Source organism: Callospermophilus lateralis, chromosome 5 (assembly GCF_048772815.1).
Source record: "Callospermophilus lateralis isolate mCalLat2 chromosome 5, mCalLat2.hap1, whole genome shotgun sequence".
Lineage (NCBI taxonomy): Eukaryota > Metazoa > Chordata > Mammalia > Rodentia > Sciuridae > Callospermophilus > Callospermophilus lateralis.
In genome coordinates, this window is record NC_135309.1 from 16,863,032 (window position 1) to 16,881,861 (window position 18,830).

An 18,830-nucleotide genomic window follows, 5' to 3' on the forward strand; every position below is an offset into this window, starting at 1 on the left:
GTCTGTCTATCTGGAGGAGCATTTTGGGCAAAGCATTTTTCCTTGGCTTCCACCGCAACCAAAGTGAAAAGACAATGCAATCAAGCAAAAGGATTATTTTCCGCAAAGTGAGGAAAAGCTTTTATTATCATGAGTGGCTTTCATAAATTCTCAGGATTTATAAGTATATTACATGAAATTTCACTCAAAAGAAACCCATAATTTTTTCTGCTGACAAAAACCTCAATGTGCATTTTTTTACATTGCCAGCTAGACACGGTGACCTCTGCTCTGCGCTTCATCTGGTTTCCCAGGTAGCCCACACAATGTTGTGACACCCGGTGATGCTTCCTCATGAACCAGGCGGGCTGAGTCATTTTAATTGCTGAACTCCAGAGCGGTTCACACGCTGAGCACCAAGCAACCCAACCCATGCCGCAGGTGGAAATCAGTCAGGTGATGGAAGTGACCAGAAGTTACTTCTTGTTGTCATTATTTTCTGTTTTCTAGGTTTTGTTTTTCAAATAAAAAAACAATCTACCTTTAGTAGCTGAGAATCTGGGATCAATGACAGCGAAAGCCCAGCCACGCTAAACACAATTGACATTGCACGCCCAGGACAGCGGCTTCATCTCCACCAACAGGCTCCTGTCCCCTCCAAGAGAGCTCAGGTGCACCTCATAGTCACTGTCTTTAATACACAGTCCTCGAGCCCCTTCTCTGTGTCAGGCCAGATGCCAAGGACACTGAGAGAAGATTGCAGAGGTATCCTTGGCCTCAGAGAGCTTATGGTCCCATGAGGGAGCTGCCCACATAAGCAGGTGTCCTTTTCTGACTCACCCCACCTGCGTGTCACCCACCCTCCTTCCGACCCACTGAAGGTTGACCTTGTATCCTCCTGGGGTGTCGCTCACCATCTCCTCCTGCCTCACTACAGGTGAGTAGTGAGAGGGAGGGCCGCTATGCTCACCTCACCGGGGAGCTTCCAAAGTCCCGGAAGTCTTTACACAGCTCAGTTGCAAGACTTGGCCACTGTGAGCCCTTGTCTCCTCTGAGTGGACCCCTATGAGGCCTTCAAAGTCTTCTTCCTCTCCCTGTTTTCCTGCCCTCTCCATCCAGCCTTCTGGATCTCTCTCAGACACATATTGGGCCATTCCTTGGCTTTACGTCTCCAATGGCACCCACCAGCACCCTGGAGTTCAGGATGCCTTCCTAGCCACCAGGACTCCTCAGCACACTCTCTCAGCCTCACCCTGGGACCGGACCTCCTCCAATTCACTTTGCCCATCTCCAACTTACTGCCACTTTCCAAAGTCTCAGAGGCTATCAGAGACTGTTCCCTGTGCATGGGACACTGTCCCATCACCTGTCTACTACAGGAAATAATTTTTCAGTAGGGGGGAATAGAAAAAGGCAGCCATATTACTATTGATAGTGAGGGTACAAGCTCAGTGCGTTGAAGTAACCACGGGCTTCACGTCTGTCCTCTTGTTTATTCGGCAAACAAGGGAGCTGATGGTGACCCATTTTTTTTTTTCAGCAGAATAAATGGAAGCTTTGGGGAGAGAAGAAGTCTGTCTTGGTCTAAGGTATGGCGGGGGGGTGAAGTCTAGGTCTGCCAAACTGGGGGCCTGGACTCACACGCCAGACAGCAAGTTGCAATTTAAATGTCACCTCCTCTCTGTAACTTTTTCTGCTCATCTCCCGCCCCTGCCACAGAATTAGTCACTCCACCCTCTGAGTACCCACAGCACGCTGTACAGGCAGCCCCTTCTCATGTCATATGGAGATTTCTTTTGTCAACCTTTGGTGCTCATCTCACCAGGAGTTGATGTCCTGTGAGACAGGAACTGTCCTTGCCATCTCTGGGACCCTCCCAGGGCTTCCCACATGACCTGTGAGGCTGGGAAAGCCACACATAGTTTGTTGAAATGCACTGGGAGCAAAGGAGGCTATGGAAACCTCAAGAGGAGGCCCAGCCCAGGGGAGAGTTAGACCAGACCAGGCCGACCGACTCCTGCCGGGACCTTCTGCACGGTCTGAACCAGTGCCTTTGCTCCATCCCCCACCTCCATCTGTAAAACGAGCCATCTGTCTTCCCAGCTTTCCAGGCTGTTTAGGAGAGTAAAATTATATACATGAAAATGCTTCGGGAAGTTTGGCTATCTCATTAATTCCTATTTTTAAAGAAACAGCGTTTGAGGTTTTCTCTTCTGATCGTAAAAGGAAAGCAGAATTATTTTAGAAAAAGCCAACTCCAGAAATGGGCAAGTCACGTGTCCTCAAAGCAGAAGATGTGGACATGATTTCAGACTCAGAACAGGGCCCCTGGGTTTGGCCTGGGAGGGCGAGACCCCTGGTGAGACCCCGGAGCTTCCCCTCCCTGACCTTCAGTTTCCTCGATGACCTTGTTGATACGTTCCTTGTTGACTAAAGCCACAGGATGTCCTTGTGTTCTAAAAAACCCTAAATATAATATAAATGCACAAATGTATCAGTGTATGGATGCAGCATGAATATACACAAGTGCTTTCTGATTGAAGGACCACTTTACAGAAGCAATCCTCTAGAGTCACGCAAGGTCAGTGCCCAAGGCGGGGAAGTCCTGCATCTGAGTCTTGTGGGGGCTGGTTTCATTAGCAGCTCTTCCAACAGGGTTTCTCCCCAGCAGCGTTTATCCCTCAACAACAGCCCCAGAGGGAGACCCCTGGGGTGTCTTTAGCTCCCCAAGGCTTTCTTCACAGCCAGGGCTATGGTGTGAATGTCCCCAAGGCTCTGGGGTCTGAAGGCTTGGTCCACTGCGTGGCACTACTGGAAGGAAGTGGGACTTTGGGGAGGCAAAGCTGAAAGGGAGGTCCTTAGGTCACTGGGGTGTTCCCTTGGAATGCGGTCCTCCTGGGACTCCCTGGTGGCTTCCTCTCCAGAGTCCTTATGAAGGCCAGAGTCTGGCCCCTCTCAGCCTTTCTGCTTCCAGGCTTAGGATGACTCCAACACACACTCCTGACCTTGCTGTCACCATTTTCCATGGGCCTCACTAGAACTGAGCTCTTGCGAATGCCACTGCCCTGAGCCTTCAGAACTGTGAGCTGCACAAACCTCCATTCACGTCATATGCGGCCTGACTTGGGCATTTAGTTATGGTAACACAAAACTGACAGGTACGCTGGCTGTAGCAACAGTGACCATTACTTCCCAAATCCAGGAAAGAAACTGAGGGACAGCCAGGAACCACTCAGCAGTCTTACTCCTAACACTTTCAAACTGGGAAGAAGACTCCAGAGGGAAGGGGGACCCACCGCAAGGGCTGCCCTGTGCTGCAAGCCTCAGGAATGTTCTTTTATTCAACCTCATCATGGGGCAGTGGGTCCTAAGCACCACTAGGCTCAGTGTTTAGATAAAGGAGCTGCAGATCTGAGCTGTGAAATAAACCCTCTCACTCCCTGAGGAAAAGCATCTTTGCCAATCATATCCTTTTGAACTCACAGCTCACTCCCAATTCTTGGCCCTTGGGATGCAATGCTGAGCAAGAGGTGCTAAGCCCACAAGCCTGGCAGACCTTCTGTTTCTAAAGTACTGCAAAGATGAGCAAAGACAGGCCCCTCTTCCAGGAAACAGGACAGGGGTTTAAGAATACACATAAAATCACTTATCCAAACTTGAATTTGTCCAGCTTCACTAAAAAAAGCTGAGAAGCACTGAGCTGTTTGGGAGTGACTTTATTAGGCTTTGATGACACACCTTATTCTGCGACTGCAGGTCTTAGCACCTACTGAATGATTCCCAAGGTCTGTGTGGGTGAAGCTGTGGCCTTGGTGTGGCCAAAGAAAGCCCCAGCCTGGACACCAGCTTCCCAGGGCCTGAGCTCACCTGCTGTACAGAACCGCAAGGCACGTGTCACAGAATCAAGTGTGACACATTCACAGTGGCAGCCACATGAGTCATGCTGTCCAGGAGCAGTTGACTCAACTCACAGCAGAGATCGGCTCCACTGGGCAGAGCAGGGAGGAGGCAGGAGCCGTCTGAACACATGGAGGACCTCAGACTTCCTCTTACTCCCCTGCCCTGCAGCGGATCAGGGATCAGAAGGAAGGTTTGGAGGAGGGAACAGGCTCTTCCCAATGTGTTAAAAATAATACTGCATCTCAGGGCCAGTATGGTATATGGGAATTTGTTAGGGGAAAAAAATCTTTAAAGGTGAACCTGGCATAAAATGAACCTTTTCTCACCTTATTTTTAAAAGTCAGGACTATATAAAGCTCATCATTCATCTGTCCTTTAAAAGAGTATGTCCTTTCCATTAATTTGCTCCCCAAAGTTTGGAGAATCTGCTACCTGCTAAGAAATGCTGCTCCCCTCAAAATGCCCCAACCTCTTCTGTCCACCTAACCAAGTTCTTCATGGCATTTTAAGACCCAGACCCAGTTCTATGAAGTTAACTTCAAATAGATGGCTTCTGCCTTCACATGCAAGAGGTCCCGTGAAAGTTGAGATAGTGATGCATTTTTTTGCATACATATCCTAAGTCAAGTATTACCTCATAAGTATTTATAAAAATCCTTATTAAAGCAATGCTTTCCAGTTTTGTGACTTGGACACCATCTAAATTATCACAGAAGGCAGCAACCAAGCTGCCCCTGGCTAATGATGCCACCTTGTGGCTACCCAGGGGAATTTCAGTTCTTTGTATAATTTTTACTATTTTCTATCTTAACTTAATCCCTCACCTCCGACTACCATAAACACACACACACACACACACACACACACACACACACACACACACACATACCCATACACACTCAGGGATTCTCTCAGTTCGACTGATACTATGTCAAGGAAACTATTTCCTAGATGTGGATCATGAAGTGCTTAAGAACGCAGGCTTTGAGTGCCTGCAGAACAGGATATGAGGTGGATTCTGGCTTCCTCCGTGCTGGGCAAAGTGTTCAAGTGTTCTAAGGGCCATTTCCTCTTCAAGAGGGGATGATGATCATTTTTTTTTGCCAATCTCACAGATTAAATTTGATAATGCTCTGAAAGTGCTTGGTAGTATCTCTGTCATACCCATGTGCTATCAATGTTAACTGTCATCGTCACCCTCACGTGAGTCCTGTGAAGACAATGTGTCCTCCTCCCCATTTTCTTTCCACTTAGTGCAGTCATGCAGCAACTGCCCTCACTCCTCCCTGACTCCCAGCCCAACAGTGACACCACGGGGACATTTGCGTGTAAGGGGAAAGAATGGTGGTTTATATGTAAATGAAAATGGACAGTAAAAGCCTTCACCCAGGCAGAAGGTGTTCATTGCATCATCCAGGACATGCAGAAGTGAGCCGCAGGGGCGCTCCAGGGTGTCAAGAGAACCCATCATGCCACTGGGGCAGGGGGTGCACTGTGGGGTACTGAAGAGAGCAGGGGTGTGAACTTGGTTGAGGTGAGTACAGGGAGCTGGAGGGTCGGGCAAAGGAGCAGCGAGGAGCAGGTTTCAGCAGAGGGAATGGCTGCAGGAGGGCTCAGAGGAAGAAAGGGGTTCTTGCACTAGCAGAACAGAAGTTCCACCAGACTGGCACTGAGGAGGAGAATGCTGGCAGAGGGACAGGGACAGGTTGGATGCCCAGAGGTCTTTGTGCTAGGGCACCATGGGGTGGTTGACAGTTTCTCATCTAGACAATCCTGCTTTAGAGGAAGTCCTGAGCTGAGAATGAATTTGCAAGGGCTGAGAGAGGAGGCCAGGAGCCTTCTTAGGAGATGGTGATGAGAGACAGCGGTGGCCCAGGCCTGGCTGGTGCACTGGGACTTGGGAGGTTTGTAAGGACTGGGCCAAGCAGCAGGAAGTGGAAGTGGGAGGAGACCCCCACCCCTGCCTCTGAACCCTTGAGACTCCAGCTTGGTTAACCCCCTACTTCATAAATACCAAATAGAAAGTAGGTTCTTATTCTAACTTTATAGCTCTTTATGGTCTAATCACCAGAATTGAGGGAAATTGATGCTAAACATATTATTCAAAATACAAATGGCTCCAAAGTCTATGCTGCTTGGCAGGTTTCTGAACAGAGCCATGTGAGTCATCTCATTGGATTCCAATGAGATGGGTTCAAGTTGCTTTCAAATAGGTGATACCTCCAGAATGATGCTGGTTATCGATCATGGAAGAGTACACAACATGCTATTTAAGAGCAAGAACTCTAGAACTAGCACATCCTGGGTTCAGATCCTAGTTCTCCCACTAGCCAGCTGTGTGATTGCAGGCAAGTTCCATTACCTCTCTGTGCCTCAGTTACCTCCTATGTAAAATATGAGTACCTGATGCAGATTAAGTGAGGTAAAACTCAAGTGCTTGGCTCTCTCTGCCACTCAGAATATTTGCTCAATAAGTGACAATGATATCATCAATATCCTATTTTGGTGAGGTGCTGGGTTGCCAAGTGAAGATCAAGGTAACCCCTCCTGGCTGGGAACTGACCTCTCATGTCCCAGCCGGCCCCACACCTGCTCTCCATGGAGATTTGGTACTAAGGATCATGCAGCCCTCTGCTCGGCCACTGGAGTCCTTGGGCTCACAGACTGGTGGCCATTTCCCACTTAGTGTCCCAGGAAAGGAAAGCGAAGTCAGAGCTGCAAAGCCTGGAGTCCCTGGGGACACTCCGTGGTGCTGTTAGAGGATGGGGTGGTTTCCACATTTCTACTCTTTTTCCCCCTTTTAACAAAACACTCAGAGTTTCTGGAGCGGGCACGATGCCAATGGCATTTACCTTTATTTAATCACTCCATAGACTCCTCTGTGAAAAGTGGGGTAATTAGGCCCCAAATACACCACCCAGAGACTCATTTTAACAACCCAAAATAAAAGCTGGATCCCAATTTCAACAGAATTACCAGGTCGTTTTCCTTCCAAGAACTCCTGACCATGGTTAAGCTCCTGGTTGGTTCTCCCAGTGGATGGCTGTCCCCAATGCAGGGAGGCAGGGAGCAAGGTTTTCTGGGGTCAGTGTGACAAGCCGGGGAACTTCCCCTCACACAGTCCTGAGACCCTTGAGACAGGACCAGGTCTCTCAGCAAGAATCTCACGGGGCTGGGCGGCTCCCCATGCTCCCAGGTCCCTGGTCCATGTCCTGCCTCAGCAACCAGCTGCGGGACTGTAGACACAAGGCTTCATCTCCCAGCATCAGCCAGTCTATGTCCTAAAGGCAGGAAGACTGACAACCCCCTATGCATTAGGACTCAAGAGGAGAGCCACACTCCTCGGAAAGGATTCTGCATCAAACTTTGTTTTTATATTTTAAGTTTCTCAAAAATTGCAATCTGGGTCACAGTATGCTTGGTAGCATATTCTCCTCATCATGGATGCATAAAGACCTGGTACGTCTCACATCTGGTAACCGCCAGCTTGCATCAGACAGAAACCTCCCCTAGCAAAATTTAAGCTCTCTGAAGTCATTTGCTAATTTTCCTTTTTCCCCTGCTCTTACATTCCAACTGTCCTAAAGGAACCAAGACTTTGGAGAAGAGAATATTGAGTATATAAGAGCTTTTGGACTTGGCCAGGAAAAAAAAAAAAAAAAGGAACACCGATGATTTCAGTCAATGCATAATATTTGCATGTGTCTTTCACACATCACTGTTTGCCCATTACATACCCTGACAGACATCACTAATCAACTCAGAGCTTTTTCCCGCTGAGGCCAGATGTAGCCTCTAAATCCTTCTCAACACAGTACTACAGGCAGCTGTTGCCAATCATCCAGGGTTGACACATGAGGCAAGATCTATGGTAGGTCCCTGACTTGGAAGTTTGGAAGAGTGGGAATAAGACCAAATTAGGAAACTCAGACATATGAAAAAGGTCATAAAAATGTTGCAGTTAACTGCACAGAAGAAACCAAGGTCTAGAAGGTTAAAAAGGTAGAGAGACAGAGAGCCAATTCTCTGCAGTAAGCATGTGGAACTCTGCTTCGTCCTTACTTATCCAAAATGCCCTGTCTATCAACCCAGCTGTCTTTCTCAGCATCAAAGTCAAGTTCTTGGTCACTTAGGTAAAACGACTCTGGCAAAGAGAGGGAGAGAGAGCGCCAGTCACGTAAGAGGGTTTTTGCTTCTGGTTTTTGTACAATTTCCTTTAACTCATTGCCACTATCAGTGATTCATTGTTCAGGCAGGTGATCTACAGGACAATCAGGAGTGGTCATTACTAGCAAATAATAGTTACAAGCACAGAGCGCAAGAAGCCATCGGCCGGCCAGATAGCTCCTGTGGTTTTAATAGCGAACACCTCCCATCACGATGTTCCTGCTCCTGCAGATAAGAAAGGGTCAGTATTCAATCCTATGTAACGACATAACGAGGAGAGTAGCAGCCTGCTTCCCTGCCCCCACTCGAGGCCTTGTTAGGATTTTGAAACTACTAGACATGTCTCGGGCATTTGCCATAAATATTGATTGTTTAATATTCCAAGCAATGGAAACTAACCAATAAAAATCACATCTGGGAAAATTAAGAGTGGTGGGTGGAATGGGGACCTGCCCTTCCTGACAAATTTCAATTCGAAATTAAATTGGGGCCTTCAGCGCTGAGATAGGGACTCTTGACCCCTGAGTAATTACTTTCCAACATCATTTCTGTTAATTTGGAGGAGATACTTCTATTCCGGGAATCTCTGGAAAGGCCTATTTCATGAAGATGAAGCAGTGACTGAGAAACACCTGCTTGCCGTTCCATTCGGTGACAGGCACAGTGCCAACCTCGGTGGTGGGCTCACTCCAGGCTGCTCAAAGCCCCACTCGGCACTCTCTTCCTTACACCAGCAGACTCCAGAGTCATTGAGACCAACGCCACAGCTTGCAACCTAGAAGCTCTGCAGGCTCCTGGTGGGCCCCGGGGAGAGGGACATCTGCACAGGCAATTCCTTCCCTGATATTGGTCCTCAATACTGAGGGAACATGCATGGAGTATGAAATATGGCAGCATTTCCAGGGAACAGTGCACCCGCTCATTCACTCACTAGTTCATTTGCTCAGTGAATATTTACAGAGGTTCCCCATTATGCCAGGCCCCGTACAGAGGTGCAGAGGATACAAGAGAGGAAAACACGGCCCCTGCCCTCAGGGGGTCCCAAGAATGTAGCAGGAGAACAAAACCAGAAAATCATCTTATAGCATGCTCAGCACAAGGACCTGACCTTGCCCTTGGGCTCCAAGAGCCAACAGCAAGACAGGGTGCTGGGGCCACCTCCGGCCCCCACTGGAGGGGTAAGAGCAGGGGCACCAGACACGGAGGGACCTGGGAGTGACCACAGGGCCAGGCAGGTGAGTGGAGGGGAGGGGTCAAGGTCACTGTGGTTCTGGATCCTGGATTTAGAGAGCAAGTGCAGAGGCCTCAGGGAACTGGGGATGATTCAGTGTTAGGGACAGAGAGTTTGAACACATCCCACCAGAGGAGGTCTGGTTTCCTTGAGGGCCTAGCTTGTTTATGAGTCTTTGTGCTGAGGATGTAACGGTTCTCATAAAATGCTGGATTCACAAATAAATGTGTGTATGTGCAAGGAACCCATGTGCAAATGCTTCTCCTGTGGGCTGCCACTCTGAGGAAGTCTAGATGTCAGCCCATTTCAGAGATGAGCATAACCCTTCATAAGGCTTGTGGGGTAAGAGAGGAGCAAGGGCAAGCTCAAACATAAAAACAACCAAAAATATAACAGGCAGGTGACACAAAAGCACCATCAATCGTCGGAAAATGCAAAGTAAGCCCTAATGAGACACCACGCCAGAGTGGTCATGAATTCCCTAGGATTGTTGGAACCCAAAGAGACGGCAGCAATAAGTACTGGAGAGGACATGAGTGAAGCAATGACCCATGGGCTTCTGGTGGTGACGTCTAGCGGCGCAGCCCCTGGGGAAAACAATTTGGCTGTTCCTTATAAACACACACTTCTGGCATGCCTCAGCAAGCCTCTCCTAGATTTCTACCCAACAGAAATGAAAATGTGCTCAATAAAAAAAATCCATAAATGTTCACAATGGCATGGCCAAAGTGGAGGGCAGCCCAAAGGTCCATCAACGAGTGAATGGGTGAGCACGCTGTGGCCTCTCCATGACATGTGGCATCAATCAGCGACACAGAGGGAGACGTGTGATACCTCCTAAACCATGAGGAACCTCAAAGACACCGTGCAAAGGAAGTAAGCCAGACCCAGAAGACCTGACCCTGAAGGACCCTCTGATACGAACTTTCCTGAAAAGATAGATGGTGAGCAGATGATGCAGATGGACCCTGGGGGAGGCAGTGTCCAGGCTGCGTGGCAGCAGGGGTCAGGGGCCGCACAGCCAGAAACATTTCCTAAAACTCATCAAAATAAATATGTTCCATGGTTAGATTCTAATATAAGTTTTTCCTCAATGAAACTGTTATTTAAAAACACAAAGGCAGAGAGAACAGTGAGGCTTGGGCCAGCATCCTAAGGGCTGGCCTCTGTACAGGACCCTGCAGACGAGGTGGGATGTCAGCAGGTTGAGAAGGCAGACAGGAGTTACAGGCAAGGAAGGAAACACGGGCTGCTCTTGGAAGTGAGAGGGTGCCAGGCACATAGGAGTGATGTCTAGGCCTCTTTTTGCTGGACATTTGAATGGAGAAAAGTAGAGAAAAGTTTAAAAAAATGGTTGTGGCTGGACCAGATTCCAGAAGCTGAGACTGGACAAGCGGATGCATTTATGACATCATCTGGCAGACAGCAGGGAGCCAGCAATCATTCCAGAGGAGGGGAAAGACCAAGGGGACAGCAGCCAGGCTTGTGTCCTGCAAGAGCCAGCAGCCAGGGCAGAGCATTCGCTAAAAGGCTCGTAGACTGGAGGTGGTGAGTACGGCCAAATGGGCATGGCTCACCTGTGTCGACGATGCAAAGGAACAGAGAGGCTCATTGTACCAGATGGAAAAGAAAATAACAGGAGACATCACTTATTTAGTGATTTCTACAATCTGGGCCCCAGTTTAAAGAATTGCTGCTCTGGAGGGAAGAGCCTGCCATGTACAGATTGAGCCAAATGGATTGATGATCATCTTTAGGCTCACTGCAAAGGAAAGGAATAGAGATTAGGGGAGTCACAAAGTGCTGGTCCAAGGTACCTTACGAGAAGCAGGGGCAGGGACACGTGTTCTAAATAAGAGACTTCCAGGGTGGAGGGACGGTGAGTGAGACAAATGACAAAGACAAGCGTACAGGGCTCTCTGGCCCAGGAAGGCAGGAGGGCCTGGCGCGGCTGCTAATCTAGGTGGAGGCCACCACTCCTTTCTTTGTTCTTTTTAGTAGTGCTGTGGATCAAGCCCAGGGCTCCCCATACACCAGCAAGTGCTCTAACACTGTGTACCCCGCTGCTTCCGTAAATGTACACAACACTCACTAGGCACCAAGACAGGCCCAAAGAGGTAAAAGATCGTTGCACTGGGGCTGCTTCTTGGGATCAGTCCTCCCCTGGCTACAGTTAAAACAATATGCACAGCTTTCTGTTCTGGGTCCAGGAAGCAGGATTGTGGGGAATTGTCATTCAATGTCCCCAAGGCTGGCTTACCCCAGGCCATTGAAAAGCAGAGAGCCATTCTGCTTCCTGAAAGCTGAATGCCGTTGTTTGGGGAAAACATATAGTTGTTTATCAACACTTTTAAAAATTAATAGCCAACACTTAAAGGCCAGGAAATTTCATATAAAGTGGGCAGGTTTTAGCTTCTCTTGAGCAATTGGGAATTCCATTCTTGCTGTGGCCCGACCCTGCATGGCACCAGTTGGTCAGAGCTGAAAAGCACTTGTCCTTGTTCAACATTAGTGGCCCTGGATTTGCTCTTCACTCATTCATTTGCTCCTTCATTCAATGAGTATTTATTGAGCACCTAGTAGGTGCCAGGTGCTGCTGTGGGACATGGAGACACAGCAAAGAGCAGCCTGGGGCTCATAGTCTCACAAGGAGAGCAAGACAATAAACGAAGTGGTCTGTAGTTCAGGGGACGTGCACCAAGAAAAATAAAGGAGATGGAAGAAGGTAGAAAAGTGTCCAGTATCCAGACAGATGATCAGGGCAGAGGAGCCTGTCTGGTCAGCTGACTCCTGAGCCAAACTTGATTAAAATGGGAGAACAAGCCCTTGGACAAGGGACAGCAAGTGAAATCGGGTCCCCTGTGAGGGAGGAACAGAGAGAAATGAGCACAGGGCAGAGGGTGTCCCAGGCTCACGACGGTTGGGATTTTGTTCTGAATGGGTTGAGGATGAGGAGTGTGGCGGGCATACTCATTTGTGTGGGTGACTAGCCCCTGCAAGCATCCAGATGTTTAAAGCAAGCTGGACAGAGGCTAATGACAGAGGCTAATGGTTAAAGACGGGTTCTGTGTCCAGGGTCTGCAGAATATGATGTTTGTGCTGAAGAATGACCCCAAACTTAGCAGTGACCTTGAATTAACTGCTATCTTTGGACAGTCCACACACAGGGAAGCCACTCAGAAAAGCAGAACCCTGGGCCTGGACTCCATCCTGCCAGATGAGAAGGTTCCCAGTGGCCATGTATCTGGAAGCTTCCATCCGGTTCCCTTATAGAAAGGTCTTCTCACCTCTTTCTTTACCAGTAATGTCACACCCCACTGACATACACAACACCTTAGGCAAATCCTAGGGTGTATTTTATTTCAGCAACTTGAGTTAATGCCCATAATCTCCCAACTCAGACAGGAAAAACCCAATCCTTCTCTCCAAAACAAAGCGACGAGCAGCCCTGATGTTTAACATGAACCCCGTGCCCACACGGCGAAGAGCGGGCGACATTGGATACGCGGAAAGCATCTACTCACAATCAGAATGTGATCCCGGCCCATGGTGATGACCGTCCGGTTCACTGTGCGAAGCAGCTGGACCATGATCTCTTGAATGTGGTGGTGGGTGAAAGCCTGCAACAGAGACATCTGTGTGACAACCAGGCATGGTGCCCTCACAGCCCTTCCAAGACCCGGGCAAGGCTGGGCGGACACGGTGATCACCAACAGCACTGCCACTGCCAACACCAGCCGGTCCCCTCCCTGACCACCGTTTGTCATTGTCACATCTCTACCCCACTGACATGGGCATGGTGCCCCAGGAGCTCCAACAGTCACCTTGGGTAATTAATGAAGGGGAGCTTACTTAGGCTTGAGAATTGGGGACATTGCAAGCACTAGTGGTGTGGCGCTGGCTGGCTTGACCTAACCTGGAGAAAGGAGGGAAATCAGCCCAGAGAATTGGTTGCTCAGCACTGGAGAAGCTGAGGGACCAACAGAAGGAAGCCACTGTCACCCTAGGCTGCAGGGACTAATAGGAGGCAGTGTTCCTGGAGACCAGGGTGGGGTGGTGAGGTGGGCACTGGGACCACTGGGGGTGCTCCTGCAGCTGAAGTCACACCACCCAGGTTGGGATGGAAATCTGTGGTGCAGGGATGTAACATACACAGGGTTCCACCCACTTCAAGTGCAGGCCCCTGAGCTTTCTGTAGGACTTGCTGGCACTGGAGTTTTTGCTGTGGTAAGCAAGGTTTGCATGCACATTCACCCACACCCTCAGACTGCGTCACCAGCACCACCCCTAGACAGCTTCACCCCTGCATTCCCGTGAGGGTGAATGTGACTATGTGGGAAAGCCTGGAGTTTTAGGTTCAGAAGCACCTGGTCTGACTTTCAACGCTGAGCAGTCTCACTTAGCATTTAACCCTCCCGAGCCTTGACTTCCTCATCAACAAAAGCATGGAGCTTGTCTTGAGGCCCGTGTGAACATAAAAGTGACAGATAATTCTGAAAAGACACACGCGCCCAGTTCCCCTGAAGGAGATTAGCAATTTCTGAATTTTAGGGACTTCATTCTGGTGGCTGAGCACCATGGGCACAGGCCCTGGGAAGCTCTGGAGATGGAGGCTTGAGTTTGGTGAAGGCTCTGTCTCCAGGAACCAGCCAGAGCCTGACCTAAAGAAGGTGCTCAGTCAATGGTGGCTCCTCCATGGGCAGCCTCTGCTGCATCCAACCCCGCTGAACTTTTGTCTCTTCTGAACCAAGGGAAGGAAACAGATTCACAGTTGGAAGAGGAGGAGAAGAAGAAAGATGGGCTAATTACTTAAAATGTCCTCACCTCCCAACATCTAGAGATGAATCACCTGAGCTTGCTTTCTCTTTCCGCATCAAATTCATTTCTCTGGCACTTTGGCAAATCCTCCACTTTCCAGCCCATGAATCCACCAGCAAAGCTCTGCCAATAGCTTCTGCCAGAGCACATATTTTACCGCAGGAGTTCTCGAGATCCATCAGCCCAGCAAGACCCCCGTCCTTCTCCTGCCTTGATCCCCACCACCCAGCTCCTTCCCTTCCAGAGGCTCAGGGTGGGGAGGGATAGCATGTTTCTGCACTTCTTGGCTAAAGGCAAACCCCCCCTCTAGACTTCCTTCTTTAATTGTTTAAGCCTTTTGATGAGTTATAATATTCTCTTTCTTGAATTATATAAATATGCTGCTCATGGTTATAACAGCAAAAGGTGGCATTCATGAGTTCTTGCTGAATTCCTGGCACTCTGCTAAGCACGTTACCTGTTTTCACATCAAAATAAACAGTATTGTGATTTCTATTACTTAAATGAGGAAACAGAAGCCCAGAGGGGTTAAGTAACTCGCCCAGGGTCACCCAGAAAAGAAGTCCAGGAAGAAGGATTCAAATCCAGCAGTCTAGCTCCAGAGTCTGTTCCCTTCCCAAACTCACCCAGGCAGACTGGAACATGATCACACATCTCTGGTTGTTACTTTGGGACTTCATTAGCCTCCTTCCATCTGTCAAGATGGATGGACCCTGTCTTCAACTGGGCCAACTTCTAATTCCTTCAGTGACTTCTGATCTTTTCCCTCTTTTTCAGAAAGCCTTCAGTGCCATGTATTCATTACTCCTTTATCTTTCCTATTCTCCCTTTGCAATTTCATCAAATTTATATAATGGCTTCCATTTGATGCAATTTTTCCCCCCCAGGATTACATCTCTTCCCTTACCAAAAGAAATATTAAAACCCCCCTTTACCTCTTGAACTCCTGCTCCTTACTACTTTTAAATCGCCACTTCTTCTTAGTCCAAAGAGGAGCAATTAAACTGGCTCAGGAAATTTGGTACTTAAAAGTGGGAAAGCATCCATTTCAATTCATCTCACTCTGAAAGCTCCCAATATAGGAGGAGTGTTAGCCAAGTGTTCTGAGATCAGACAGATGTGAATTCAAATCCCAACTCTTCTCATTTGAGCTGGGTGACCTTGGGCAAATCGCTTTTCTTCTCTGAGTTTCAGTTTCTGCGTTTATAAAACGTGGGCAACCCTAGAAATCTCAAGGTTATTGGTTTACAGAATAGAAGGTGATGCAGAGAAAGTCCCCAAGACCAAGAGCCAGGGCACAGTGAGCCTCAGGAAGGACCATCACTCCTTTGGTTGGCATCAGCATCCTGGCTGGGCCTGCAGATCCCCAACATGTAGCAGAAAGTGCAGCACAGGGCGAGGCGTTCAATAAACTGTGGGTGATATGGAGATGTCGCCCAAAGAATGTATAGCATATATGCAAATGGAAAACTTTCAAGATGATAAACCTGCGCCCAGCAGGAAAAGTGCAGTCACAAATCACCCACTGTTAATTGCACCAGTGAGAGGCAAGTGGAGGAAACTCCCGGGAAGTGTCTTCAGGGCCCCAACTAAACGGTGGCTTGTAATTGAAATGACAAAATCAGTCTTCGCGTTATGGCCGCAGCAAAAGAATTAATCCACCCAACCTAAACAGGCTGCAAATTGCAGCGATTTTTTTCTTTTAATAATTATAGGCTATGGTCTCTGGAAGGGGCTCTCAGGCTCATGCCTGAGCCTCGAACACAGGTATCACAGCAGGAGAGCTGGCAGTGGATGGGTGGGGGGCTGGGATGGGGGGGAGACAGCCCCAGTATCTTCTTGGCACCCTAAGCCATGGAATTTTCTAGAATACCATTCAAAACTCCTGATTATTTATATTTTCAGAATAACAATCGACAATGCCAGGGATGGAATGATTTTAAGTAACAATACAGGATTTCAAAACACTGAATCAAATTATATGAAAGGCATGACCTTTGCTCTTATTTTTTTGCCACCCTTCTGATGACATGGGTAGAAAAATCTCCATTTGGTGTGGACATGTCTCTAAGGCCTCTTTAGTTCAGGCAAAATCCCCTTTGGGGAAATGAGATGCTGGGGTTGGAACCAGGACCTCACACAACAAAACTGCCCCCCCCCTTTTTTAACAGAGAGGGAGGCCCTCAGATGGGAGCAGACAATGGGCAAACCACATTTAGTTAGCGCCTAGTAACAATGATTTGTTTTCACTGTGTTCATTTTTTTAAGTTATTTATGCTTTTGACAAGTGTGCAGTAAAAAGATCCAAAACTTGGAAATAAAGCAAAATGAGGACTTCATGACATTTTAATGGAATGTTTCTAATAGACCCCACAGAGGAACCTCTTGCTAACCATCCACAACTGGTTAGAAACCAGAAATTTTATAAAAGGTTAGCTTATAGCAAAATAACAAAGTTTTATGTTTGCTTGCTGGCTTGCCAAAGGCTGTCATACTATTGCTCAGTATCCACTTTATCTTGAACCTAATGACAATTATGCACAAGCATCTCCACTCCCACGAAAAATGAAGGCACTCAAACACTTTTAACCAGCTCATTTGCTGTCCCGACGGTTCCTGAGCTTGTTAAATTAAACTTGGACGTGGGTCAGTATCCAATTGTGTGAGATGGTATTTTTAACAATTTAGGGAGTCAATTTTTGTAACGAGTAATGCTGACTATATACAAGCAATGATATAAAATTTTGTTTAACTTTATGAAAGTGGTAATATATATACAGTTTTTAAAATGTATTCTCTGAGGTTCATTTAAAACAAACAAACAACAACAAATAAAACCCAGGAGTCTCAGATGCCCTCCTCCCCAGAGGAACTTCTTTACGTATTTCATAGTCATGGCAGGTATATCTTGATTTTAGGACCATGTCACCAATGCTTGTACTACTCCATTTCAAAACTTTTGTTTGATTTAGTGCTGTTATCTATCAACTGTCCACCATAAAAGACAAGGATTTCAGCTGGGGGCAATGGCGCACACCTGCAATCTCAACAGTCAGGAGGCTGAGGCAGAAGGATTACAAGTTCAAAACCAGCCTCAGAAACTTAACAAGGTCCTAAGCAACTCTGTGAGACCTTGTCTCTAAATAAAATACAAAATAGGGCTGGGGATGTGGCTCAGTGATTGAGTGCCCTTGGGTTTAATCCCTGGTAATGAAAAAAAAAAAAAAAAAAAGAGAGAGAGAGAAGCATTTCGCTTCTCCGGACCCTCATCAGGCATACCCACCCACCCCATACAGTTATAGTATAGTCTTGGTTTGATTGACACTTGGGTATTTTATTATAAGAGTTTGATTATGTAGACGCCATTCTCATGCAATGGTAAAGTATGAGGAATCCCCACCTCTTAAACAACTTTACTCCCCCACAAAAAAAAAAGGAATTGAAAAAACTCTGAAACCCTTTTAGTTCTCCTGTACTCTTTTCCCATGATTCCCCATTGCCTCTTCTCCTAATTTTCAAAGTTCCTTCTGCCTATTTTTAAGTCTCCTTTCTCCAAGAACCTGGTTCCTCCTGGTGGCTCTTCTCTTGTTTGCTCTGCGCTCCCTCTGCCTCCTGAGAGCGCTGCCCCGGCCCTTCTTCCGTGAGGCTATGTTCTCCCTACAGTGTGGGTGATGTGACAGCTGACTGCCCACTCAGCCTGGTTGTCTGTGACCTTCCTTGCAGGGTGATCTGGCTGGGATAGTTAGCTAGAGAGACTCAAATACCAATATATGGCAAGTCTTTCTTCTTGAGCTGGTTGGATTCCACAGACAAGAATTCTCCTATTCCCTGCCCAAAGGCCAAGTCCTGGCTGCCAGCATCCGGGGGTGGAGTGGAAGGACTGGGTTGGAGGTTTAGTCTCCAGAATCATCCTAGGAATGGAACCTGGCTTTGAGTTATGGAATCCCTGCTCTTGGTGGTGTCCAGTGTCTCCAAGTCCAGACTCTGTCTTTTTATCTGTTACATACAATAAACCTCCCATGACTCAGCTGCATGCACTTAGACTGCTTCTAAGTCCCAAGTTTTTAATTCTGCAAACATAACCGGGGTTCCACTTCGGGACAATGGGACAAAACAGGTTGGCTGACTGACTTCAAGTTCTCTTCTGTATTGAGCTCCCCCTTTTTCACCTCCACCTGCACGGGTACTGGGTCCTACTCCTTCTGGAATTTTCTGGGGACTCTGCTTTAGATTGAATAGGTTCTCAGCAATTTCCACTGCTGGATCACAAATCACTTTTCTTAGATCTATCAAGTAAGTTAGTAATTTTGACATGATTTTTAAATGTCTTTTAAAAACTAACCCTTTACTTCTTTTTTCCAGTAGGTTTTCAAGAAGGAGCAAAATATGTGCCTATACATACCATCTTTATGGGAAATTCTACCTCAAGTTTTTGGGTTTAAATATCTGTAAGTTGATTTGATTTAAAGTATCAAAATCATGTGACAATGACAAATAATATAAAAAGTGATTGCGTTATGCAAACGTCTATGGTTTTGTAAAGAGTATTGGTGCAACTCCTACTTTTTGGAAAGAAAAACTAGTTTGGGGAAAGGGTTTACACAAGGTCAGGTGACCAGTGGCATGTGACAGGTAATGTCATCAGAGCTAGAATAAAAACCCAGTTCTGCTGAGTGGGCTAGGGTTGGCTCTGCCCTCACTCATTCCAGCATACAGGCCACCAAGGCTCTGGGCT

The 18,830-nt window shown here is 47.5% G+C and overlaps 1 protein-coding gene across 1 annotated transcript in view; it reads right to left on the minus strand.

Moving 5' to 3' along the window:
* Window positions 1-18,830, minus strand: part of LOC143398987 (dedicator of cytokinesis protein 2) — a 401,674-nt gene that overhangs the window by 217,169 nt on the left and 165,675 nt on the right. Inside the window, exon 27 of the mRNA XM_076855686.2 lies at window positions 12,802-12,897. Coding sequence (XP_076711801.2) covers window positions 12,802-12,897 — 96 coding nt within the window. The remainder of the gene's footprint in view (window positions 1-12,801; window positions 12,898-18,830) is intronic.